General features: G+C 41.0%; 2 protein-coding genes across 5 annotated transcripts in view; one reads left to right on the top strand and one right to left on the bottom strand.

Annotated features, from left to right (window-relative positions):
• Positions 1 to 259: 259 nt before the first annotated feature.
• Positions 260 to 11,118, top strand: PGRMC2 (progesterone receptor membrane component 2). The gene is made up of 3 exons (XM_065736472.1): positions 260 to 595; positions 9,041 to 9,196; positions 9,909 to 11,118. The coding sequence occupies exons 1-3, from the start codon at positions 268 to 270 to the stop codon at positions 10,004 to 10,006; spliced, it is 582 nt and encodes a 193-aa protein (XP_065592544.1). The 5' UTR covers positions 260 to 267; the 3' UTR covers positions 10,007 to 11,118.
• Positions 11,119 to 16,141: 5,023 nt separating this feature from the next.
• Positions 16,142 to 26,213, bottom strand: part of LARP1B (La ribonucleoprotein 1B) — a 33,603-nt gene continuing 23,531 nt past the window's right edge. For 2 of the 4 annotated variants that reach the window (XM_065736402.1, XM_065736406.1), the window contains 10 exons: positions 25,744 to 25,910; positions 24,883 to 25,254; positions 23,182 to 23,305; positions 22,151 to 22,356; positions 21,650 to 21,756; positions 20,949 to 21,109; positions 20,381 to 20,525; positions 18,456 to 18,565; positions 18,090 to 18,217; positions 16,142 to 17,215 (listed from right to left, as the gene is read on the bottom strand). In XM_065736402.1, the coding sequence (XP_065592474.1) occupies positions 17,000 to 17,215; positions 18,090 to 18,217; positions 18,456 to 18,565; positions 20,381 to 20,525; positions 20,949 to 21,109; positions 21,650 to 21,756; positions 22,151 to 22,356; positions 23,182 to 23,305; positions 24,883 to 25,254; positions 25,744 to 25,910 (1,736 nt within the window). In that variant the 3' untranslated portion in view covers positions 16,142 to 16,999. The remainder of the gene's footprint in view (positions 17,216 to 18,089; positions 18,218 to 18,455; positions 18,566 to 20,380; positions 20,526 to 20,948; positions 21,110 to 21,649; positions 21,757 to 22,150; positions 22,357 to 23,181; positions 23,306 to 24,882; positions 25,255 to 25,743; positions 25,911 to 26,213) is intronic. The other 2 variants (XM_065736405.1, XM_065736403.1) reach the window with 2 other exon arrangements.

Here is a 26,213-nt window from a genome sequence, read left to right as displayed (position 1 = left end):
GGGGCGCGCGCACCAAACTCCCGCCCGCGCCGCCCCGCCTCGCGCGAGAGTGGAGAGGCCGCTCCGCGCATGCGCGATAACAACGGCCGCACCTCTCGCGAGGCGGAGGGGCGGGGCGCGTCCGCTGCCGCGTCGCCCGCGGGGCGCGAGGCCGGCGGGGGCGGTGCCCCGGGGCGGGGACCAATCGGAGGCGGCGAGAGGCGAAGGAGGCGGGGCTTGGGGCCGCGAGGGGCGGGGCGGCGGCGGGCGGGCGCGGGCCTGGTGGTGATGGCGGACGGCGGCGATGAGCGGCTAAGGACTGCGGGGAGCGACGGCGGCGCGGAGGAGCCGGCGGGCGGAGGGATGCTACTGTACGTGGGGCTGCTGGCACTCGTGCTGCTGGCCGCCTACCGCCTGTACCTGCGCTGGGGGAAGCGGAGCGGGCCGGGGGGCGCGGCCCAGCAGAGCCAGGCCGCCCCGCTGCCGCGGATGAAGCGGAGGGATTTCTCGCTGGAGCAGCTGCGCGAGTTCGACGGGACCCGTAACCCCCGCCTTCTCCTGGCGGTCAACGGCAAAGTCTTTGACGTGACCAAAGGCAGCAAGTTCTACGGGCCCGGTGAGCGTGGGGGCGGACCGGGGGAGCTCGGGGGGCGGCGGCGGTGCGGGAGCCGCGGGAGGGCCGCGCCGAGCCCCGCCGCTTTACCGGTGGCTTTCCAGCTGCCCGACGGATGCGGGGCTGCGATGTTTTAATCGCTTTCCTTCGTCTCTTCTGGTAGGTTTGCCACGTGCAGCCGAGCGGCGCGTCCTGCCTTCGAGCTGTCATGGCTCTGGGAAGAGCGGAGACAGCTGGGTGCTTACCTAGAGGGGCAGGTGACATAGCAGTGTGAGCTGTAATCGGGATGCAGGCGAGCAGGGGGAGCTGGTGGGCTGGCGGTGAGGATTGTCCATGAGGAATAAATCCCCGGTGCTTTCACGTCATGAGCTGGGCAAGTTTGCAGAGCTGTGTGTGCAAACCCAGTGCCAAAGGAAGTGAGAGTTACGGCTGCTGCTCATTTTCTTCCTGAAACAATGGTGGCTTGGAAATCCGGATCTAATCAAATCACACAGGAGTTTTTCATAGTAGGTGTGACTGGTGCCTTTGTGTGAGGGGCAGAGGAGAGGATGCTATAATTTTTTCCAGGAAATAGTTCAAGTGAGGCAGCTTTTTCTTTGTGTTTGATTTTGCTCTTAATTCTTAGGTTATAAAAACATAGAACTGCAGTGTTGCAGGAGTTTGGTCCCAACTGGTGACAGGCAGTGGTACAGCTGTGCCAGCCTTGTGCTCTTGTCACCATCAGAGTATCTGATACCAACTCTGCTGCCGGTCACAGAAATTGAAGCTCCCCTAAGTGAATCAAAATGCTTTGTGTTGGGGTACTGGAAAAGCTAGCACTAGGCTCTGAGCTCCCTGGCTGTGCCTAGGTTATGCCTATGAATTGATGAAGCTGAGAGGATGCAGTCTGGTGCAGCTTCCAAACACTTCATTCAGGCAAGTTCTTTTGTCTCACATGCTTTAGGGATTTTTAAGCTGAGACCTGTGTCCTGATATAAAATACAGCTAAGGTGAACCTTGTGAGATTCAACAAATCCAAGTGCAGGATCCTGCACCTGGGTCGTGGCAGCCTCTGCTATCAGAACAAGCTGGGGGGTGTAACAATAGATCCCTGCTGAAATGAACTTGAGGGTACTGGTGGATGGGAAGTTGGACATGAGCCAGCAATGTGCCCTCACAGCCCAGAAGGCCTACCTTATCCTGGGCTGCATGTGAAAGAAGCACAGGTTCCAACTGAAGCACTTACTTGTTTCTAACACACAGGTTAACGAGACGTGTGCACACAGAACTTAGAACAGCAGTCTGAGTTAACAGATTTCTTCATCAGCTACCCCTGAGAAATAACATTGAGCCACACACTGAACATTTGTTTTATCTGTTTTGTGTATCAGACATCATTTGTGGGCTTTATGCTGTAGTAGCACCGGCTTGCATCTTCTACCTCTGGAGGCCCATTGCTGTGAGGAAACTAAAGCTTTGTGTTTAAGGACATCAGCCTGTTTTTTTAATAATGCCAGCAGCTGGTTTCCCTGAAAGCAGTGCATCCTGTTTTTGTGGAGAGAGAGATATATGTCGTAGGCGGTTGGTTTTGTTTTTTCTTTGCTGTTTTGAAAGATGTCCTTTTAATAAGAGAGCTGGCATTATTTTTCTCTGTCGGATCTCTGTTTTGTGTGCGCATTAGAATATGGGTGCTCAACCTGTGCTTCAGTTGCATCACACTGATGCAATGCAGACAGTCTGTGTGATACGTGTCAAGTAGTATTTTCTTGCAACTGTTTTCTGACCGAAAAGGAAAAAAAAAAAACCACAACGAGCACTTGGAGGCCTTAAAAGATCTGAGAAGGGTTAGGTGGAAAAGACTTCAACTTCTAAAACTGCACCTCTCCACGAGCTTTTCTGTCACGGTAACAGCAGAAGTTCTCTTGGTAGTTGTTTGCTTCATAGCTGGAGTACAGCAGGAGTGCAGAGCTAACCGACAAAGCAGCAGCTATGCTTTGTTAAGCAGAAGAAGCAGTTGAGAGCGCTGGCTTTGCTGACAGAACGAGCTTGGTCTGGGAGCTGTTGGTATGTTGTTGAGGTGCTGATGCAGAGTTGTGCCCTGGCTTTGAAGGTGGCAAACTGCATTGGCTGAAGGTTTGCTGCTCTCTTAGGCTACTCGTTGACTGCTGGGTTACTGCTGAGTAACGTGGCTGTCTCAGAAGGCTTCTGCTATCTCCAATGGCAAGTCTCTTTTTTTCCTCAATGTAGTATGGATGAAAGTGTTTTTATTACTTCTGTGCTTCTCGCATAAGGCTAATACAGTGAATTGTCATCTAGCCTACGTTTTTGTCCAGCAGGTGAGATTCCATTGTAAATCTTGATAAGCTTTTGATTTTATTAGAAGCTCTGCTCTTTTTAAGTTTCCATCCACTGAATCCTGGTATGCTTTGCTCTGTTTCAGCGAAGAGCCCACCAAAGACCTACAGGTAAGATTTTTAACAAGTGGATTGACTGTTTACCTCATCCTTTCAAACAGCCACAGTTGAATGTTTCCCTTTCTTGAACATTTAATCCAAACTTCCTTTTCAATTATTTATTTATTTATTTTAATGTGGGCTCTAAAGCTTTCCATAATTTATCCTATTGGTAACGAGTCTTTGGTACGTCTGATGCATTTCAGGTGAGATTGGGAAGGTTGTATCACACGTTTAACTGTCTGTGCCTCCAAGAATCTGTTATTTCACATTACACTCTCTCAAAATAACGCTTAGAGGGTTCTTTTTCACAATTCCCAGGGCTGTCTTCTGTCCTGCAAGCATACCCTTTGTTTCATCACTTCACTTTCAGTTGTATTAAGTAAATATCACTTCTGCTTGTCCCTGTTTTGAGTTCTACAATGCTTTGTTTGATTATTAATCTTAATTACCTTTTCCTTTATCACCTGCAAACTCTGCAAGTAATCAAGCAAGCAATTAATGGTGCATTTTAAAAATTCTGGAGCCAGAATATCAAAGCAATTGTGGTGGGGTGATCTCCCCATCCCATAACCACATCTCATGACTGAGAGCCTGACGACTGGTACCTTTAGTGCGTGCTTTGTTGGTTTTATATCTTTATCACATGAAACAGGTTTTACTGTTTCGTTTATTTGAACTTGAACTTTCATGTTTGTTTACATTAAGATTCCTGGAGGTTTACTGGTCGATAGATAGGCATAGTAAGAGATAAAAGTATTCTTAACAAATCTAGAGTTTGAATTGGCATGGTAGTATAATGCTGTAAACATGTTTAGATCAACTGAAAAATACTTGGTGTAGTTTTTGAGCGGGACAAAGCAAGATGGTGTATAATCTAATATGCAACTGTTCCACATCACTTCTTCGAAGAACCAGTCAATTTCTTGATATTTTTCCTGCCCTGTAATATGTGGTCACTGTCAGCTCCAGCTTTACTCTGTCAAAGTGTCACAGAGATTCCTACTTGACACTTTTCTAAGAAGAATAGATCAGGCAATAGTAGTATTTCCTTCCACAAATAGCTCTGTCATAGTTCATTTTTCATTAGGGGAGAATTGCCTTTGTTTTGTGTTGCAAATCCAGTGAACAACTACAGTATCTGATATTAAATACTCTGAAAAAATTTGAAGTAAACGTTGTTGTTTCTTCCATAGTTTATGTAGAATAACCTGGTGCTGCCTGAACTCCTTGGGAATTTAGTGCTTTGAGCATAATTACATCTGCGTTTAAAAGTTGTCCTGGATGGTATTGATGCTTTTGTACTACGTGTACAAGGGTAGGGCTGGGGTGAAATGCAGCAGGAGGAGCAAACGTGCTGTCTGGGGAGGTCTGTTAAGGGTTTAGAGACAATTACAGATGATAGGATGGGGAGAGCAATGCTTCCTGTGAGGTGTGAGTCTTCTGCAGTTTGTTTTGATGCTTGCCCGCTCTTTGTGCCATGCGGGGGAGGTTTCTCTCCCTGGGACTCAGCTCCTCAAGGAAACAAGTGTAAGGACCTACCAGAACACGTACACTGGAAAAGTTCAGAAATGCCTACTGAGGAGAGAGTGGCTCTTTGCTTCTGGCATGAGTGAGTGGGACAAAAGGATCTCCATTCCCTGAGAGCACTAACAGTGTGGAATACGTAGGAAGATGCAGCTCTCTGCCCTCTGCAGCTTTTACTTTGTGACCAGCAGCTGCTCTTTGCCTTTGCTATTAAGCTGGATATATTCCTTAACATCTGAACAACTGCTTGATAAAAGCTGGCTGAATAAATCCCTAGTGATGTATTAGATGATTTAAATCAGGGGTGTGGGGACTTGGCCAAACATGATGTATGTGATGTGGTAGTGTCATCACTGTTGATGATGTATAGATGTTAAATCCAGCACATAGTGTTGCATCCCTCTATCATGTAATTGAGCCTGGCTAGTGTTGCTTGCTTTATTACAGACTAAACTATGGACAGAGTACTTCTCCCTGAGGTGGTTTGGGATGTGTCCTCTCCAAGTGTGGAGTTCCTCGCCAGAGCCTTGTGAAGCTGAGCTGCAGGCTGTCTGAGCAGTGCTCACTGTCAGCCTCTCCAGTTCAAGTTAGCTCGCTGTTTCCTGCACTTCTCCCACAGTTAGGGAGAAGGCTGGCAGGAGGCAGAGCAAGGCCTGTGCCTAAGAAGTCCAGTTTAGACCCAAACAGTTCCCATTGCAGTAGGTAGGCGTTGTGGATCATCCTCCTAAGAGCATTTAATTTCCATACGTGCTGTGACTTCAAACTGATTCACATCTTTCCATTCCTGTAAATCTGGAGTGGATTTCAAGTTGAAATAATGTCACCTTGAATTCCAATGATCCATGTTATTTTAAAGCTTCTGTTTTCAAGCTGCATCTCGAAATGGCTTTGTTCAACTTGTTGCTCTTTAGTTCTTCTCCTACAAGTGACACTAAACAAACATCTTGGGATTTGGATGGAAAGCTTGAAACAGATGGTGGAGATTTCAATTTGATTTTGAGCAGGGAAGGTAGACAGAGTGGTATGTTAGTGCAGCTGTCAGCTATTTCTTGGCCTTTCTCCATTCATTCCTTTAACTTAGAATGAAAGAGAGATTTGCCTTGGTTGTTGTCTGCAGCTTAGGAATTGCTGTCCATGGGTTTCAAAGCTGCAGGTGGAACAGGGCTGTGTTCTGGAGGCTGCACAGAGTGCACAGATGCTTAAGAACACCTGGCATGTTTGGTGATTTGTCACAAGTGTTTTTTGGCTGCTTTTGGAAATGAAAACTGGTTTAAACTGAACCTCATTAGCCTGCATGGCTTCTTCAAGGAACGTGCATTAGTCTTGTGAGAGTGAACACAATTCATAGCTGATGGTATCACTAGGTTAGATACCGAATCCACTTGCAGCTATTTGTGGTGCAGGTCCCTGTACCAGCAGCCAGAGCAGTCTTGAGTTTGGTGCTCAGCATTCACTTTCATTACTGGTCCTGGAGCAGCAGTGTGGGTACTTGTGCAAAACCAGTACGCAACTGAAATGGTCCTCTTGGTACGTCAAGAATATCTACTCCAAATTTGAGCACCAGCATAGGTTTTTGGGAATTACTGGTGAGACCATTTTAAAATTCAAATGCAGGCTGTGTTCCAAGATCCAGTTTAGCCTGTTCTGGACCAAGTGACTGGAAAAAAATGCTTCCAAATTAAACCTTCAGCTAGGATAGCTTAGTATTTGTCAAGTGTCTAAATACTTTGTGTTAATGTTATTTTTCCTTGTCTGCTATTGCTTAACATATGTAAGCAAAGAGAAATTTCATCTTCATTGAAGATCCAAAACAGGGCTAGGAGATACTGAAATCCTGCATTCAGAAGTTGGAGAGGTTTTTTTTGTTGACTTGAAAGAGACTTGAGTTTTGCCAAGGCTCGGGCCTGCCCAGCTCATTCATAGGTAAAGATGAACATCAGGCTGGCACACATCTGTCAGGAAGGGCAGATTTTATTTGGATTTTACAAGGAAGGGAGAATCCTTGCTTCCTGGGAGTGGTACCGGGCAGTGGGTAGCAGTATTTGCATGTGCATAGATGAAAGAAGTGCATATTTTATACAGGGTAGAGTTGTAAGGTAAATGAGGACTTTACACAGGGAAAAGGGCAGTGTATAAATGTGGTATTACAGAGGTAGAGATAGGCAGGCAAATACATAGTTTTGATAAGAGTTTGGTCTCACAGCGGAGCTGACACTAGAACAAAGGCTAGGTAAGAGTGTTGTAACATGTTAAATCAATGATGGGAAGAACATTCTTCAAGGAGCAAAGCTTTCTTGATGTAAGGCTTGCGACTGTGTGAAGCCAAGTAACACGTTGAGATGTTTCAATGATTTTTTTATACTTTTGTGACTTTTCCTCTTGCTGCTGTGAGGTGCCAAATAGGTGTGGGGGGAGAACTTGTGGAGGGCTTGACTGTGAAGTAGCTAATTTTGGGCGGGGTAGAGAGAAAGAAAACCACTTAGGAGTCTGTGGTAGTCTTGAAAAATTGATTTAGTCCATGTACCTACGCTACTAGCATCTCTTTTTACAATCTCTTCAGTATGTATATTAGTGGCACAATGAATTATTTAGAACAGGAGCCAGTCTAAATAGGCAGACAAAGAGAAATAAAAGAAGGGCTATAGGTAGGACAGGCAGAGTAAATTGCATCTGGTCACGAAAGAACTCTGTGGGAGTACTTCAGGGATTGCACTGATGTTTCTGCCACAAGATCGTGTTCACGCAACCTGTTTTTTTTTCCCCAGAGCTGACTGTGCTTGCACCTTCCTGAAGGATTTTCCAGGATCTGACGTGCAAAATACCTTTTTAGGACCATTCTATCAGTTTTTATATCAAAGTGAATAGTAGATAAGGTGTCATAGCGAAACACAGCCCTGTATATTCTCTATTAATTTTAAATGTTGTATTTAATCTGTGTAAAGTTACCTAAGTGGAAGCTTTAAATCTTTAAGTAGATTGCTCATATATTGAGATGTCTGAACTTGTATGAACTTGTACTTTACCAACCCTGTGATTAAGGGGAAGCCAGGCTTGCATTTTTACTATTTTCTTAAAGTATTCATAATTCAGGAGTTGCCTTTTAGTAACAGATGAAAGAATATAGCTGTTTTTTATGGGTTTTTTTTAGTTACATTTACAGAGCTAGGATTTGAGGTGCTGTGAGTCTGAAGGCTTGTGTTTGCTCGTTACCATTTTGCTGTGAGTGTTTGCACCTGTTGTGGTGGTTGCATATGACTTCTGAATACTCCTGTAGTAAACACACTGAAACACGAGCGTTTAAATTCAGTTTTAGAGAAGGAAAATTCGTAGCAATATAGTGTCATCTGGTGTTATCATGCATTAGCTAAAATCTTGCATTGATTAGTCGTAATGCAAGCATATGTCTTAAAGGCATTTATGCTTACAACTGTGTGTGCTATTGAGCTGGGAGGGTGTTCAGGGCTTGGTACTGAGTAACGTTCAAGTAATTCTTGAACAGAAATAATTGGCATCAAGCTGGTGGATCAAGAGGTAGCACCTCAGCAGTGGCTGCAGCGCATCCCCAGATGCAGAGCTTTGGGGAGGGGGCAGTTTGCTCCTTCAACTCTAGTTAGACAGAATTCTGATGATGTAATACAAATAGTTTATGGAAACTTCATTCTAAATGCTTCAGGGGAAAAGAAAAAAATCTGGGGCAAAATCCTGTTAGCAGGAAGCTTACACTGCGATTTATAATCGCTCTTAAGGATTTACTGATTGTGTGTGATCTTCATAGAAGCTGTTACTAATGTTGTGGGCCTGTGTTCCTCATTCAGAACATCAACAGTGAGATCACCTGAATGGCAGCTGGTTTGGAGTACAGCAAGACTTCTTGTTAGAAGAAGCTCTGAGTTACTTGGCCAGCAGCAGCTGTTGCTACCTCTTACCAGCTTTATGAAAAGTTACTGAGTGTGACAAATGAGTAAATTAAATATCTCACTACAGGATTGTTTCAGCTTCTAAGTTGTGTTTTGCAGTGTAACTTTCACAGTAGTAAGAAATGTGTCATAAGATCCACTGATTGTCAAGTTATGGTGGTCCTATAAGTCAAGTAATTGGCACTCTAAACAGACTTCTTACTAAGCTGTCCATATGATTTGGTTCTGTTCACGCCCAACTTCTACATACTCTGTTGCTTAATGGAAGTAGATTTCTTTTGAATTCTGTCCTCCAGTCCCTTTGGAATTTACATCTCTTGACTTGCATCAAGTGTCAGGGACTTTTCCAGATAACCCCTTCAAAGCTGTTGTCCTGATTCTGCTTCTCTCGGCTGACTTTCACTCCTAGCGATACTTAACGTTGAATTGCAGTGTTGAACATTGGACAGCCATGATGTCAAAGCTGCATAAGCATGGGGCTTGTCATGTATGGCTTTGGCAGACTGAAGAATTGACATCAGTCACCATAAGCAAAGACCTGAAGGTATCGGTTTTGTCTTTTTTGTTTTCAGAGGGTCCATACGGAATATTTGCTGGCAGAGATGCCTCCAGGGGACTAGCAACTTTCTGTCTAGATAAAGATGCACTCAGAGATGAATATGATGACCTATCGGACTTAAATGCTGTACAGATGGAAAGTGTAAGAGAGTGGGAAATGCAATTTAAAGGTAACTGCTCAAATTAGAAGATCTTTAGCTTAAGGAAATGTTTTAATATAAGACGACTGACTTGGGCTTGGGGCATCTTTAAAAGAGATCTTGATAGTGTCAATAACAATGCAATGTAGTTTTTCTAGGAAAAGACCAGGGATTTCAGGGCTTTCTTCTTAGAGAGGATTCCACCATACCCCACTGTAACATTTTTACCCTGTTTGTTTTATATAAGAAAGGTGTTCTCTTGTCAGCTATTCAGTATAGAGTAGCTGAGCCAATGGAATTCCTGCTCTCGGGTTGCTAGCTTTGGATCCCAATGAATTATGACTAGGACTTAAGAGTTGTTTAGGCATAAAAGGTTAAACAAGTTTGTTTTGTAATCATTTCTATGGAAGTATGCCTCTGGAGGGAGGGGAAACTTTTTTTTTTTTTGACATTAGTTGAAATTGAAACAGGCTGAGAGAATTTGTGCTGGTTTTTATAGCAGTGTTTTCAGCCTTTGTGTGATAAAGCCGGCCTGACTGGCATGGAAACTTAAGTACTGAGAGCAGAACAAGTAGTGAGCAGCCCTAAACCAAGAATGTTGTAGGAGCTGAGCTTGTTGATAACTTGCCATCCATGTCAGAGCTGTAGTGTGTGCGGGGGGAAGAAGTGAATTTGCAGCTATGCAGGCTACCTTGGAAATTGAGTTGGTTTTGATTGTAATGGAATCGTGAATCTCTTTCAGAAAAATACGACTACGTAGGTAGACTCCTAAAACCAGGGGAGGAACCATCAGAATACACAGATGAGGAAGATACCAAGGATCACACTAAACAGGAATGAACTTTGTAAACAACCAAAGTCAGGGGCCTTCGGAACTGCAACCTCTTATTCCCCATCACAGAATGTCCTGCATCTTTGGGTACAGTTCATCTGCTGCGAAAAACATTCAACAGGTTTTGTACAAGGAAAACAATAAAGTCACAACTGAAGATTTGAATACTAGACATTATTTGTGCTGCCAAACTTTTTGTTGCAGTTTATTTGTAATGCCTGGTAAGGCTTAGTGAAGAGGGGCCAGGGATCTAAAGGCAAAAACGCTATTCCTTTTTATCAGTAAGCCGAAGCCTTTTCAAATAGCATATGTTACAAACTCTAAAGATGGGAGTCTTCAAGCTCAGTGAAAGGTTTGAAACTTGTTTCATGTTTGTCTTCTCCTTCAGCATTAAACAAAGATGCACTCACATACATCAGTATCAGTAGGTTAGACTACTGACACTGGTGTTACAATGTGAATTTCCAATTTTGTTTTGTATGTGGGCCTTAGGAGCCCTGGCAGAATACTTCAGTTCTCTAAGAGAAGTCCATGCAAATCAGGATGGGGGTAAAATTCATCCTTTCCTCCAAAAGGATTGGGTACAACTATTTCCTCTTTGACAACTCTTATCTGAGGCCTGCCTCCCTCCCACTCCTTTTTCCCATTGTCTAAATCAAATCAAATATTAATTGTGCCTTATTTCGCTTGCATAGACTTGAATTGTTTTAAGGGAAAGCCCTCTTTCATAGTCACTACATAGCAACATTGAGACTGAAGTTAGAATGTTCTATTGACTGGAAAACCTTGATGTCATTCTGTGTATAGAATGTAAAAGAGGAAAACTCAGTGTTACTGCCATATGTTAATACTACATATACTTAAATTAGCATTGTGATGGCCAAATGCATACTCCCACGCTTCTTTTTAAGTAATTTAAAACATAAAAAAAAGTCACCCTTCCTCCTCTTCCAGAAGCTGCCTAACTTTTGGGAGCATAGCCTTCACACCCCTGTAGAGTGAAGGGGCGTGCGCGCGTGTGTCTGTGTGCGTGTCTGTCTGAATGCAAGACTTGAGAAGGATTGTTTCTGCAGATATTGTAAATACGAGTACCATTTTAATAAAGCATGTACAATACCAACTGGGCTGTCAGACTCTGTGTGGAAGCTGTCAAGCAGAGCTGGAATGTGCTGGAATACCAAGGAAGGGGAAGAAGTCTTGGATATGAAACATTCACTGTTGTTCATGTTCTTAGCTTCGAGGCTGTGGATTTTCTTTTCAAGTCCCACATTTTGAAGAACCTGGAAGACTTAGGTAAGTTATAATTCAAGGAGTACACCTATGCCAATGTATTTATGGTGGTAAAAAATGAAGTGATTGTAAATAAGCGGTCTAGGAAATAGTAGAACGTATGAGAAAAGCCATGTGTCTCATGGCACTTGGAGGACAAGGATGGTGGAGAGCAATACCCATGGATCACTCAACACCTTGCAGAAACTTCACTGCCTACTTTACTTAATTTGTAACTGACGCCGTTAAGTTCATGGCTTACAGCTTTATGGGTTACATCTGTACCTGTGCTTGCAGACTTTATCTGTGGTGTGTTTACAGTAACAGATTTCTATATATCATTCTTTTGAATTGTCAACTCTGAAATTTCAGGAGCTACTGCATTTTTATTACTGTTTGACTGAAAGAGCTTTGTGTCGATATAAGTGAAACAAACAGAAATCCTCCACTGTCTCGCTTGTAACTTGTCCTGGAAGGCAGATTAAATTCCTTTCCTTGCATCTCCAAGCCTGAGACGTTATATTTCTTGTGCTGCGATAAAACTAGCAGAACTAAAGCCATTTCACATCAGGTTCCACTTGCAGGTTCTGGTACGAGCTGAACAATGCAGTTTAGGCATGAAGCTGGTTGGTTTGTGCGTGTCACTCATTAAGGTGCTGCTTTCCACTTTTCTCACATCCTTGTTTAACTGAGCGTGGATGCAGCATCCAATCTTCTGTTTGTGCATAGTTACTATAATAAGTATCAATCTGCTAACTGATCAGATCAAGTTTTTTCAGGCTTCCACATAAAAATACTTTTACAATTGATTGTGTTACAGCTTCTACTGTACAGAGTCGTGGCTGGAGATTCCCATCACCTGACATGAGTTACCCTGTTATTTAGTCATTATTTAGCTATTACTGTTGCTACATCTGGCATAGCTGGAGCTTGAGCTGTTTATCTGGCTTGTGTCTGCTTAATGTAGAAATTTCTTACTGGAGAAAGAGCAGTTGTTTTCATATGCTGTGCTTTCCTAAACCCAGCGTAGCCTTTTCCTTTCCTTCGTTCTAAGAACTGCAGTGAAGCTTAACTAGATCAAAAATATGTGATTTTTATTTTTTTTAATTACTTAAACTGTTTTAACAAGAGCGATGCCCCAATTCTTATTATTTATGATTGGTTAAATAGAAAAGTGATCAAAGATGGGTAAGAAGGATGACTTTTGCTTTCAAGAAGTTTAGCAGTAACTGAAGACTAGAAAGCAATAATCTTTTGGCAGAAGCATGTCGCATAGATAGAACTCTGTAGTTTGATGCCCAGTGGGTCTTCGGATTGAGTGGAGTTTGGCTTGTTCAGCCTGTGTTAGAAGTCACTAGTGATTTAAGGATGACTACCTAAGCGACACTTTAAAGCACACTGTATCCTTCATTTGCACAAGAAGTCGATGCATACAGTGGGTGCTTACAGTTCAGAACAACATCAGATCCGTGGAAGCTTTAATGAAATCAGTATTATAATTTTTATGGAGACATTCATCCTTGTAGGAGTTATAGCAAACACTTGGAAAAAATTCACTGTTAAATTAATGAAAATGACAGGTTGATATCTTTTCTTTAGGCAACATAAGGGACTATTCTCGTCTTCATTATAAGCAAAATACATTCCCAGTTTGCTTATTAGTTGTTTTCCTGGGCTAGACCTAGCATTATGCTGGCTTAAGAGCAGTCATGTGTTAAAACATTTTATTTCAGCCCCATTTGTACATAGCTTCCCAAGTTCTTGCTTGTTTTGGTGACAGGAGATGTATATTTAAAACTTGTTTTTTTAAAAAACAAACATATTTACTTCATCTTGAACATAGCAAGTCTTCATTGGGGACTATTGAACTGTCCTTCCACGTGCTCATGTCTTTTTATTGAGATAGAACTGTTTTTCCTTAGTTAAGATTTGCATTTTCTTCTTTTTCGGCATACGCAGTATCTGATTGGTGCTCTCTTAAGTTGCTTCTTGTTTTGCTTCTTTTTAAGTAGCTATTATAAGCCATCGTAATCTAAGCTATTTTTCTGTTGTTTTTTTTTTTGTTTTGTTTTTTGATAAGGCTTTAGGGCCGTAAGTATGGACAACTTAATTAAATGTGAACGGCTCTACCCACCAGGTCGGTTCAAATGCAAGTGAAGTGTTCTTTATGTGAAAACCATAACTCACCCCTAACCCAGCTGCATTCCCCTCCTCTGTGGGGTTTGCTGTGTTTCTGTGCACTTAGCTGTTCCACGAGTTTTCCACTTGGCTGTGTTTCACAGAGCTCCTGTCTGGCAGTGCAGCCTTCTTGCAGAATTCATGATGAAAACTCTATCGCCCCCATTCTGGTCATGAACTGTGTTTTCTGTGACAGTGATATTTTAGTGAGCTGTCCCAATTTCTAGGTAACTGGGTAAAGTCTACAAGCATACGCTGTAAGCATCTAAGAAAAATAAAGCCTTCTGAAGGTGGAAAGTTTTGGTGGCGGGTCTGGATTTGTCACTGGCCATGAGCATTGTGGAGTAAAAGCACAATGCTACTGCTTGACTTGGGCCCTGATTTCATGAGAGTGTGAAGACTGTCATTACTTTTTATGTAGTTGAAAGCGTAACTAACTTCTTGCTGGAGAGAAACCACAACTAATCAGCTTTGAAGGCATTAATCCAAAGCGCTGCCATAAAATTGCAAACCTAGTTGCTTAGATTTCTTCCAGATTTCCTAACACAGTGCCGTTGCAGCTGTGGGCCAAAGTTTCACATTACTTGGGTCATATAATAATGCTGCCTTAGACAAGTTAAAAGCCTGTTTCCTACATGAATCCCATTACCTGGTTAGAGTTTGGAGGGTTTGTTTCTAGTGGAATTTGCAGAAGGTGAAGAAAAAGAGCACTGCCTTTCTCCCTCCAAAACTCTAGGCTGAAGAAAGCAGAGAGGAAAGCTTTAAGTTTATAGGCATAGCCATGCATCGCTGTGGGATTCCTCTGCAAAAGAACACCAGCCAACAGTTAAGTCTGTTCCTCAGTGTGAAGCTGCAGAAGGATGGTCTGTCACGTCAGTACAGATGGATGTCTGATGCCTGTGGACACAGGGCACTGTCTGCTGTGAGTATGAGCTGCTTTCTGCTCCTTTGAGTGCTTTATCCCTGCTAAACTCCAGAAGAATCTGTCATGTGGACAGGCTACTGCTTCTCATTGTAGGAAAATATTGCCTGCTCTCCTTAGGGAACAACAGGATTTCCTTCTTTCCTGAAAAAACCTTTTGAGCAGGACTGAAGAAGAACCTTAATGAATGAGCTTTTAGCATAGCGTAGTTTGAAGTACTTGTAGATATGTTTCTCAGCAAAAAGGCATTCTTTCAAATTCTGCATTAAGCACACGAGTTTTTAGACATGTCAAGGGTCAAAAACCTGCTGACTACTTGGAAAAACATGTCTTAAGACCAATAGTATTCTAACAGGTGAATTGAAGGTTACCTTAAACGGATGCAGACAGCAGCAGAAAGGATGCTGGACATACATGCCTTTCAAAGACAAATTTGTGGCTCCACAACAGGAATGGCAGTTAGAGACAGCTAATAGCTTTGAGCCTTACAGAGGAACAAACTGCTGAACTGTTAATCTTGGGGCTTTGTTCTAAACTTGGTGTTCTCATCTCAGCACGCAAACAGCAGCAGTGGTTCTGTCATTCTTTCTACCACTCTGCCAGGGAGCCAAGGAGGGAAGGAAGATTCGAGTCCATGAGAAATCAAAGGGGGCATTCCTGAAGGTAGGCAGAGCTATTAGCCAGACCTGGGTGCCCAAATAAAGGGGCCATACTCTAAAACAAGGCTTTCCTTTGCCTTCAGACACATTTTCTACTCACCTGTCATTTTTTCATTGAAAAAAATCACAAAGGCATATGAAAAATCATCACAAAGTTTGGGATAAAAAGCTGGCTGCATTTTAAGAACCCACCTGAGCCTCTAAAGGTTCCCTAATACCTTCATGAGGTAACCCTACAGCCTCAGGCTCTGTAGAACTGTGTTGGTTTTTTTTCATGCATCTGGAACAACAACAAAGCTCGTAGAGTAAAACACGATCAGAGGGTTTTTATAAAATTTGTCAGGATATTATAAAATTACACACCAAAAGCATAGTCTGCGCATTTTCCAATGAAGAAAAAAGAATATTTAAAATCTGTTACTTGTATATACAAATTCAGTTCAAATTTACATTTGCATCATTTTCCTCAATCGCAAGAGTCATGGATCAAACACGTGGTAGAGATATGTCACTTCAGCTTAGGGAAAGGTCTTAAATTAGTTGTTCATTTTCACTTAGAATAGGCCCCTTGTAAAAGGCTAAATTTTGTACTGTGATTCTCTTTACTGCTCGGAAGGCCACTGCTCGTGTACTCATTTACAGTGTAGACATTCACTGAGAGTTTCAGAAGACAATGATTGAAAAAAATAATGGACTTACTCCGACAACTTCTAAGATCTGATAGCAGTATGACACGCTGACTTTGGATGTTTGCTCCGTTTGGACATCTTCATGGGTTAAGGCATTTGTGCTAGACAGGATTCTCAGTCAGCTCTTTTGCAGCTAACTGGTAACAAAAAGCTGAAATTCTTCTCATTTACCCTCGAAGAACTAAGGGACCCACTCAGTTTGTGCAGTTGGTTTTTTAAATCCAAGTAATGAAATTAAAAGAAATGGCATGATATAAACACCCTCTTCTTTTAGCTACAGCAATGAATGTATATTGCAATAACTTACATTCAGTGAAATTGTGCTTAGACCTGTATGAAATTATCAAATCTTAGCTAGCACAGTTTAAGCAGAGCTTCATCCAAATACTGCAAAATGAAGCAAACCAAGAAAGTTTACAAGGAATATTTAGTTTCCTTCCAGAGTAATTTTTATTCCTTGAAATACAGAGGAAAAAAAGAATCTAAAAAAAAATAAATGGATGCCTCTCATGTTAGAGTGCTTTATCATCATATGAGAAATCACCTGAAGCTTCTTTAATGACCTGCACCAACTGCAGACACTAGATGTTAATTTAAGACGCTGAACCTAGCGATCCATTTTTCCCTGTATTTTACTGGGGCTTATTAAGAACCAGTACTGAAGGAAGTATCTGCAAAACTATCCCAGTTATGTGTACTCAGCTCCATACTTAATACTAACTATGGAGACAAGAGAAAAAAATAAAAACTATGTCTTTAAATAGAATCCAGCAATGCTGTATCATATATAGCTGCACATTCTCAAGTGCACTTTCACACAAAGCATACTTTTTAAAGTTATAGATTCAAAAGCAAACCAATCACATAGACCCTTCTTTACATTTAAAATTATCATGTCATTTTTTTTTACTTTGGTAAAATATAAACAAAGGGACAAAGAAAGCGCAGTCAGTAAGATGGATATACCATACCTTTCTTAAGAGCTGAAATGTAAGGCGTCCCCCAAAGTACTTTTTATGCATATGCTAGGAATGCAGTTTTTTGTAAACAAAAGCTTGAGGAAAGCAATACTGAAGCCAAAGAATCTTTCCTAGGACCCTTCTGATGATCCCAAAACCAAGAACGACTCTCCTAGGGTGTTTTGGAACTTAATCCCATGAAAAAAGAATGTAATCCTTTGTCTTCCCATTTACTTTTAATCATGTACTACATTGGCTCACCTTGGAGATCTCCAAACAAAAAGAACGATGAAAAAAGCTGCTTCTCAAGGGGGCGAGGCTTAGTCTATTTTTCCGGTACATCACTTTCCCTTGATTCTGTGGCAGCATTAGGATGACTTGCTCTGGGTGCCTGCACACAGCTCCCACTGGTAACTTGCTCCAGCACTGTGGCCTGAGCCACAGGAAATGTTCTACAGGAACGAGCCGGATGTCTGCGATGACCCGAATCCTCACCTGCTGCAGCAAACTGCCTCCTGCCCCATTCTTCACTAAAAGGAGGCTGAAAATTAACATCAGTACTCTGTTAAGAGCTGTTCTGTAAGGCCAGGTACCCGCCCTTTCACATGCTTAGGGGAGGAGAAAGGAGCATTCTGTAATTGAGTCCTTAGTTAGGCACAGTAATCTTAATCACAACTCACCACTGCTACTCTTAAAACTTTCTTGGCTGTTAAACTACAAGTGTAAAAAACATGGCAAGTTTAGGATTTCAAAGACTTGGAACACGACATTATATCCAGTGCCTGATATTTGCAACAACTGCCAGAATAGAGGGCTGCAGAGGATGACATAAGCAGTAGATCACAACCCCATTACAACAAGCACAGCAGCACTGCTGTCTGGAAATGTGCAGCTTAAGAAATCAGTGGTCTATAAGAAGGTTACGCTGAATTTGGCGTGCCAAGGACAATGCCTGTCACAATTCATTAAGGAACTGGTAGGTGTTAATTCATTTGCCAAATTCCTGAAGAGTACAGAAGTAATCTGTCTTAGCAGACGACAAATAAACTATGTATTGAGTTGAAAAACCCTTTAAAGTCCTCCTTGCTCAGCACTTCATATTATTACAACAGTAAAATATGTCCTTTTACATATTTTGGTTATTTACTGTATTTCATTACGTGAGAAAAAGGGAAATTCAGCACTGTTTATACGCTAACCGTGTCTCAGCACCATACTTCAGTTTGGAAAACAACATCTAGAAAAATGTGTAGTTCCATTCATTTCCATTAAACTTTTTCAAATCATGCCTTGTAGTGACTTGATGGGATTTGTAAATTTGCCTTTTAATGAACTGAAGTACTGTTTTGAAACAGTTTAATTGCAGTAAAAATAGGGTTGTGCCAAACTGATTAAAAATAGATGTTGAAACTTACATCCACTCTGAAGTCCTCCAGTCTCCTGAATTTACTGAGGTATTCTTGCAGCTTGGGGTCAATGGCTGGTGTCTTGTGCTGAGAATATTTCAGGTAAGCCCAAAACTTTTCCAGTCCATAAAGCTGACCTAATGACAAAACAAAGTAATTTTAACAATTTACAAAGGTTAGACTTAACTGTAAACCTAATTGTTCACCAGTATCTACATATGTAAGAGAATTGAAAGATAAGCACAGACTAAAGGTGCTCTTAAAAACTAAATTAAAACTGAGCTTACTAAACAAGTGAATGCCAAGGAACTGGGATTATCTCCCAAGCTAAAGTTATGCTGCTGTAAGCAGTGACCAGCCTGTGATAATTATTACCAGCTTCATAGTCCCTCTTTGTTTCTTCCTGGAAGTCCTTGAATATGTCTCGCCTGAATTTCTTCTCTAGGCCATAGCTGTAAAATCGAAACAAACATTCCAACCCGTACCTAGGAGAGAAGAAACAGGCAGGAGAATCTTAGGAATACCCTCCAATTGCTCAAAAGGATCCAAGTTCTCAGTCTCTCCTTGTATTTATGTAAACAGCACAGTCTCATTTTTCCCTTCCCACAAAAAATGCTTCCTTTTACGTTCAATCCTTACTGAACAGTCGTTTTGAAACACCTTTACAAATAAGCAAAAACTCACTTAGGAATGCCTGTTTTGTCACGTGGCTTCAGTTTATGAACTACAGACTCTACATGCCTGCAATTTCAAAACAAATGCTTTTACATTTTCAAGATGTTGAGACCCACAGCTCCATCACCTCATGAAAAAGGGCCTCTGATTTTTCTTACCCTAGCTTCCTTCCATGCCTCTCCTGTTTCCTGTCAGAGGGAAAGAAACTATTGACACCAATCTGCCTGCCACTCCCTCATTCAGCTCGATCACAAGCTTCTTAATCGTTGCTCTGAGCTGAGGTAATGTACCTTCATTTTACCCTGCTTGAAAGCATTACCTTGGCTGTCAAGCTCAACTTTTTCCTAAGCCATACTACCTGAGCAAGTGGGAAAGTCACAGAAAAGCCCTATTGCTACAAGTTAATAGTTATTACTGGTTTCCTCCTATGTTAAGTGCCCTGTGGGCCCACCTGAATTCTTAGCAGGCATGTTTGAAGTCTGCCTCGGGCAGCCAAGCAGCGGTCAAAATGAATTGATCCTTTTTCTAGGTAAGCGAACTGGAGGCCAAAGGATGTTTAATCCAGCAACCAGTACCAAACCAGCCATTGTGATTCTGTATAGCACTGACCTCTAACCATGCAGACACACAGTTTTTATTTGAGTGCTGAGTTCATTCAGTCATCAGATGACTGCAATATCACGTTATGAGTGTATGAAAATACACAATGGTGAGAACTCCTGAAGTCCCAGTTGCATCTGGATAATCAGTAAACTGTAAGGAACACTTAGCTAGGGAAATATTCATGCCAGTAGCACTTACTTGAAGTATTTCTTAGAGATAAATACAGAACAACTATTTTTTCTGGAAGGATCTGGATCAACTTCTCTTTATGATACAACGATATGTTACAGTTGGCAAAGACAAAAATGACAGCATAGCTGGGACTGTTCTGCATTTATCTGCTATCCCTCAAGAGCCTTCTGAAGTTTCTCTTGGTAAATATATACTTGGATAATCACAGAAGCATAAAGAAAGCTCTCAGTAGATATACAAATGATGATTAAAACCACCTTTGCATCCTACGGACTTGATACTCCAGAGTGACAACATATCCAAACTTTAAAATTTCCATACACTTCCTCACTTGGCATTCAAAACATTGGGCTACCTTGTCTCTTTGACTGAGAGAAACAGAGGCTGGGGGAGGGAAAAGGAAGAAGTGTGTGGGAAGAAGAGAGGGAACATGGAAGAGCTAATGGGGCAGTGGTAATTTTTTCTGCTATTCTAGGAAGACAAGCGGTTTGAGGTCAAGAATGGACGAGAAAAAATCACAGAAGCTTTCCTAAGAATAGAGCTGACTTGTCAGAGTCAGCAAGTTGCAAGGTTCTGGAGAATTCAGGACCAACTACAGGTCAGGAAATACCATACACTTAGCTACTTATCCACAAAGCGCAAATACATACAACCAAATTTGCTGGTATTAAAACAACTTGGAATTTTGAAGATTTACAAAGGGTCGAAGCTAAAAATAAAAACATTCACTTAAGATACATGTAAACATCACTGTAATTAAAAAGACTGATAAAGACATCGGGTTTTTTAATTAATTTTTTCAAATTTCAGTTCCAAGAAAAGACTCATACCTGTAGTGTTCTTTTGCATCATCTAGAGCGAGTTGTCTGAACTCTTCATACATTTTCCTGTTGAAGTGATCTCGCAGGAAAAAGGACCAGAAACGAAAAAGTGTGTTCATTTCCTGGGACTGGCCAATTCCCAACCGTTTCCTCTCTGAAAAGGAAACAAACAAACACACAGCCACAGCTTCCTAATTCTGGAACAGGCTGTTTTCAAGTGCGTTTTCATCAGTAACACTGACACAGGATCTTCAAGAATTCTAATTCTGAACTTTCAAATGGTATTTTCATTGAGCCTTAATAATTAAAGTCAACTGATTACCTTCTCTCAAGGACTCGTATTTGTTTTAGTAATGAATATTAATACAGAAAAAGTTGCAGGAAAATGTCAAGGATTTTGAGGGCATTTTTTTTCGTCGGGAATTTAAAGTTAAATAGCAAGAAAGTATCATTCAATATAAGCATCATTTTTCCCCAAGAAAAAATGAGGGCTGAAGAATAACATGGATAAAACTGCTATCAAGCGACACCTGTTAACTGCTTGATAAAAAGTTAGTAAGTAGAGTAAGTGGCTTACCTGTTAGACACCTTCGATGATACTTATGGTACACCTGTTGTGTAAAGCCATTTTCCTTTAGCAGTTCATGAGAAGGATGCTGAAATTTTGGAAGAGAATTTGGGGTACACCCATAACCTCCTGCAAGCAGAGCTCCTTCTGAAGGTGAAGTACTGGAACTGCTGTAAAGAAACATTTCTGTTCTACTGACAGTGCATTTCCACAGAATCGGCTTTCAAGCTTTCTGCTGTATACAAGCACTGTCAGTACAGTACGATCACCTGACAAGCACTGCAATGTGTACTTGGGTTCCCAGTCATCCTCTTTCCAGGTGTACATCTGGACTTCTATTTCTGTGCTATTATCTTAAAAAGGTTTTTGATGATGATAACTAAGCATTAATGTAATAAGCGGTTTTAAATGACTACTTAAAGTCACTGACCATCAATGAGTATCAGTACTTCGGGTAACATTAACAATATTACATCATGGGTCAACAAAGAGAATGAGTATGAGAATAGGCTAATTAGCTCAATTCTACATGGCCCTACTTCTAAATTCTAGGTTTGTCTCTAGTCACCATTTGCTTTTCTTCCATCACTCTTCCTTGCTTCCACTCTGTGTAGAAAAATCTCACTTAATCAGAGCCTATTTCTGCACTGGCGATGAGAACTAATGACACGACAAAAAGAAATTTTAAAAACCAACCAACCAACCCTCACCTCACAGAGGAAGTTCTTGGCCTGTGGTCTCTGGAATCCATCACCCAACCAACATGGCATTCTAAGGGAGGATTCGTACTGTGCCGTGTTTTTCTTTTTCTTGGAGCCTAAGGAAGTAAAGAAAGCATTTATTTTCACAATTTGATTTCACTCACTTATCCACCCAAGACAGCATGCTGCCCCTTTTATATTGTATCTAATCAAATTTATTTAAGTCACAAAGCTCCAGCTTCGTAACTTAAAGCTTAATCTAATGTAACAAATAAAAAATCTTTACATGTTACACTTGTTCATCATGGACTTAAAGAAATGTTACAGAGAAAAATAAGAGACCATTTTGTAGAAATAAAAAAAGAATGACTACGGTAACATTTTTTAAGAAAGAAAATTATCAAGTACAATTGTTTCATTTTTGCCCTGCCATTCTAATAAATTACGTTACACGCATGAATTTTATAGGCTTTCCGTGGATTTTAGAAGATACTAAACGTTGTGATTTACCTTTACATCAATGGATTGTGCTTCTTTAACAACGGGGTAGAACCTGGGTGTTTTACTGGGATCCTGTAGCCTTGGGGTGCGTGGTGTTCGCGGGGTGAAACCAGGGTGATCTCGAGGAGATTGTGGAACTACTGCTGGCAGTGACCAAGCCACTGCTACTGCTCGAGATGCTTCATTATTTAACAGATTACAAGCCAGCTCATCTCCTACATCAACAAAGAAGAAAGAAACACTTTATTTTCAAAAAAACCCTTAAGATTTCAAAGCTTAAGCTCCTCTTAATACCTAATACCTTAAAGTCATGATTCTAGTCAAGTGAACTGCTTCATCCCCAGAAGGATAACGGAAATAACAAAAAGCATGTGGTGCAGAAGCAGTGCTGAATAACTGCTCAAAGCAATGAAATAAATATTTCAAACATGTCTTCTCTAGAAAATTTATATCCTCTTTTCTGCTTCTTTTTCCGTATTTACAATGGCAAAGCAAAGAAAGGTAATCACATTCTCGCTTTTTGGTTAGGGGGTTTTCTTCAACTACTTCAAAGATATTAGCATGTACCCCAGTAAATGTTAACAGTATCAGAATTTCCTTGAAAGATAAAGGTTGGGACGTTGCAACTTCTTGGTAAGGTTGCGATATGAGTGCAAAAAAATTCTTCCCACTTCCTTCTATTCTCATTTTCCAGAAAAATACCAATCTAGAACATGTTTCACCTCCATAGCTACTGCATGACACATTGTAGATGGCAAGTTACCATACAGCACCACCAGGTGCTTTTTGCATAACAGAACAGAATGCTACCTTTAGATGAGCATACATATTCAGTTAAGTACTACTAGTATCAGCTTCTTCTAACACAAATGAAACTTACGGTACTGATCAAGAGCTGACAATTGGAAAAACTAGCAAAGAAAAATCCTCTCCAACTGCTGACTGAATCAAAAGTAAAACATTACATGAGCAGAAAAAGTTAAAACACGTGCTTCATTACAGAGATTCTAAAATAGCAATGTGTGTGTTACGTTACTTACCTTTCTGTAACTCTGAAGAGGCTGGAATAATTTCCTGGGTTTGATCAGCATTCAGTTCCGGTGCAAGATTATCAAATTCTTCGTTACTAATGAGATTGAGCTTCTTGAAGTTCTCAACCTCCTGCTGAATTAGAGAAAACAAAAAGTGTAAACACGAACCGCAATGGCCGTTGTCTTGAGGAAAGGCTGAATATCCTAAGAGAAAATAAGCAACCCAGAATTCACTCACAGCTGAACTCACACCAGTACAGACCTGGTTTAAATGGAGTTCCTAGCTGTTAAGAACAACACAACTGATGCTGTATTTTCTCCAAGAAACAGGCCGCCAAATGGGTGCACAGAGGCCAATGGGGCCATAGTCAAGATTTTTTCACAGAGATCCTATCCCTTGCCAAAACCAAAGCAGTCCGTCTTCTGCAGTAAGTCTGACAAGGAAAGCAACTTAGAGGGGCAGGAGATGACCTGTTCCCTTCCTCAGGCTACATGTAAAGAAATGCCAGTGTTGTAAATGAAACAGCAGCACCTCAAAGCACTCAGGCTCCTTCCCAGCTGAAGGTAGTGTGGCATGCGTGCATGGAATACAAGCACAAAAATCTCATTTAAATTATGGTCAGGAACATCACAACAAGAAGGAAATATTTCCTCTTCCTGTGTGCCATTTCTCACTGTCTTGTTCCAGCCTGTTAATTTTCTTACAGCACTTTCATCCTAATAAAAACTCCGTATTCCGAATCTCACCATTTATTCCAGCTTTTATTCTCAACATTCATTTCTAACTCTGTCAGCTCTCTTTTGTACTCACATGCTTCCTTTGTCCCTTAAGTAATTTTCACCCTTTTCCTCCTCCCCATACAACACGCATTTGTCCTTACCAACAGGTAAAGCTCCTCTGTCTCACCGTTTTTGTCTTTAGGTAACTATTTCTGTGTGCACACTATCTGTTGTTGATACAGCAGTACTGCCTACAGACAGGCCACTCACTGGGCTCGCTTTCACAAAAAGTGGATTCCTTAATAAACCAAAAGCAGTAAGTGACAGGACCTCTGCCTATGAAGTGCTGGAGTTCAACACGTCTGTAATTACACAGCTGTTCAGCATATTAAAATAAAGCAATAGAAAAATCACAAAACAGACAAGCTCCTTCTGAAGTCCTGATAGCCTACATGAGAGGGGCCTCAAATACAAACTGTGAAGTAAAAGGGTTTTTATAATAAAACAAGGTGTGCAAACCCAACTGCAATTCATCCACACAGCTGCACATTCTTACAAGCTGCAAGATAAACAAAACCTCTAAATAAACTACTTAAAAATGACTATTATATCCTCCTCCCTGTCTTACACAAAAGCACGTCCTTACACTGCCTCTGTACTAGGGGTCTGCAAGTGCTTTTTATGAATCGAGCTATTTATAGAACAAGAAAATACAGGAAAAGGTGAATCATCTCCAAAACATTAAAAATTGTTCCACAGAATATCCATTCTGTGCTCTTGGTAAAACCTGTGTCAAGAAAAGATTTTGCTTTCAACAGTCTAGATCATCATGAAAATGAACATAATCTACCTATCTACTGAATTCAGCTGTCACCTTTCTTTCAAAAATGCTTAGTTGTGCAGCAGACAGACCAAATAATTTTGGCACTGTTTGCACAAGCACAGTTTTAAGGTTAAAAAAAAAAAAAGGAAGAATAGAAGAAGAATTACCATTACTGTAGTGTCATTTTCATTCTGCACCATCCACAAATCCTGTTCATAATAGTATAAGCCATCATTAATAACTTTAGCAAGTTCTGATGTTATTTTCCCACAGCACACATGGTTGCCATTATGACCTTCACCAGGATGCTTTCTCATATACGGTGGCGTCTGTGTTACAATCAAAATCTTGTTTACGTCCTGATCATCAATTTCATAATCTGAACTGCTGTCTGACCAATCAGTGAATTTATTCTTATGGCCCTGAATTTGTTCCATCTCTTCATCGAACAAAAAATCAAGTTCTTCTTGCTCTTGTTCCTCTGGAGGTGGGGGTGGCTGTTGCTGACCTGGCACTTGATCAGGTACAGGAACGCATTCCTAAATAAGAAAAGGTGATGCATTTTATACTTGAAATAGACAACAATAATGCAAAAAGAAGACAAACAGAACATAACTGAATGCTCTCAAATGAGAATGTACAGAATTAGAAACGATACAACCACTTTAAGATATTTATCAAGCTCACAAGTAAATTACTTCTCCAACTAATACAGCATCATGAGTTTTTAGAATAATTCTCACAGCACAGTAACAGGTTTCAGTAATGCACTCGTACAACCCTCCATCAATAACAACAAAAAAACCCACATTTATTTTCATTATAGTGAACTTTGGATCTCCATTTGAAATGCACTTGGTTATTCTATGTCTGGATAGAGCAAGCACTGCCCACACTAATAGTTTTACATTATCAAGTATCACATAAATTGAAGTGTGAAAAAAAAAACAAACAACCCACGACTATTTAATACTATAACTTGAAAGTGGAAAGATTTTGCATTTGCTTAAAGTTCTTTCTCATTTTACCTTTACTCTGACAGCACGATGCCTCTTCTTCACTTCTATCCAAGGTTTAGAGTCCAAATCAGGCAAACTTGTAGACAACCCTTTAGATATTGTCTGAAAATTACTTGTTTCACTGTTTTCCTTCAGACTCGGTGGGCTTCCCAATCCTGGAGAACTCAGTGCCGACTCTAGCATTGGAAAACAGTAGTTCAGTTCCTGTTGTGTTGTTTTTGGTTGGTTGGTTGGTTGGGATTTTTTTGCGCATCAATCTTTCCCACTGTTTACTACCTCTGTGGTTCAAGTTAGCACTGATTAGCAGAATTTCTTTTCATAGTCCAATCAACATTTTAGGAAAAGACCAGTTTATCAGCTTATTTAAGTGAGAAGTTTGTAACAGACTGAGAGAAATCATCTGTTATTCAGAAGAATTCATTTATCAGGGGCATGTTTTCTCTATACCAGGTGCCAGCTCTCCAGATGGGTGCCTAACT

Source organism: Cyrtonyx montezumae, unplaced genomic scaffold, assembly GCF_038088225.1.
Source record: "Cyrtonyx montezumae isolate F1298 unplaced genomic scaffold, pur_monq_1.0 scaffold_2, whole genome shotgun sequence".
In the NCBI taxonomy this organism is placed as follows: Eukaryota; Metazoa; Chordata; class Aves; order Galliformes; family Odontophoridae; genus Cyrtonyx; species Cyrtonyx montezumae.
The sequence above is the reverse complement of the archived record's forward strand: the minus strand, read 5'-3'. Positions and strand labels throughout refer to the sequence as shown.

What these genes read in the sequence shown, in the direction of transcription:
- PGRMC2 (XM_065736472.1), top strand. Translation starts at nt 268, where the DNA reads ATGGCGGACGGCGGCGATGAGCGGCTAAGGACTGCGGGGAGCGACGGC. An exon ending in CAGCAAGTTCTACGGGCCCG is followed by an intron (nt 596 to 9,040) that starts GTGAGCGTGGGG and finishes TTTTGTTTTCAG; the next exon opens with AGGGTCCATACGGAATATTT. An exon ending in GTGGGAAATGCAATTTAAAG is followed by an intron (nt 9,197 to 9,908) that starts GTAACTGCTCAA and finishes AATCTCTTTCAG; the next exon opens with AAAAATACGACTACGTAGGT.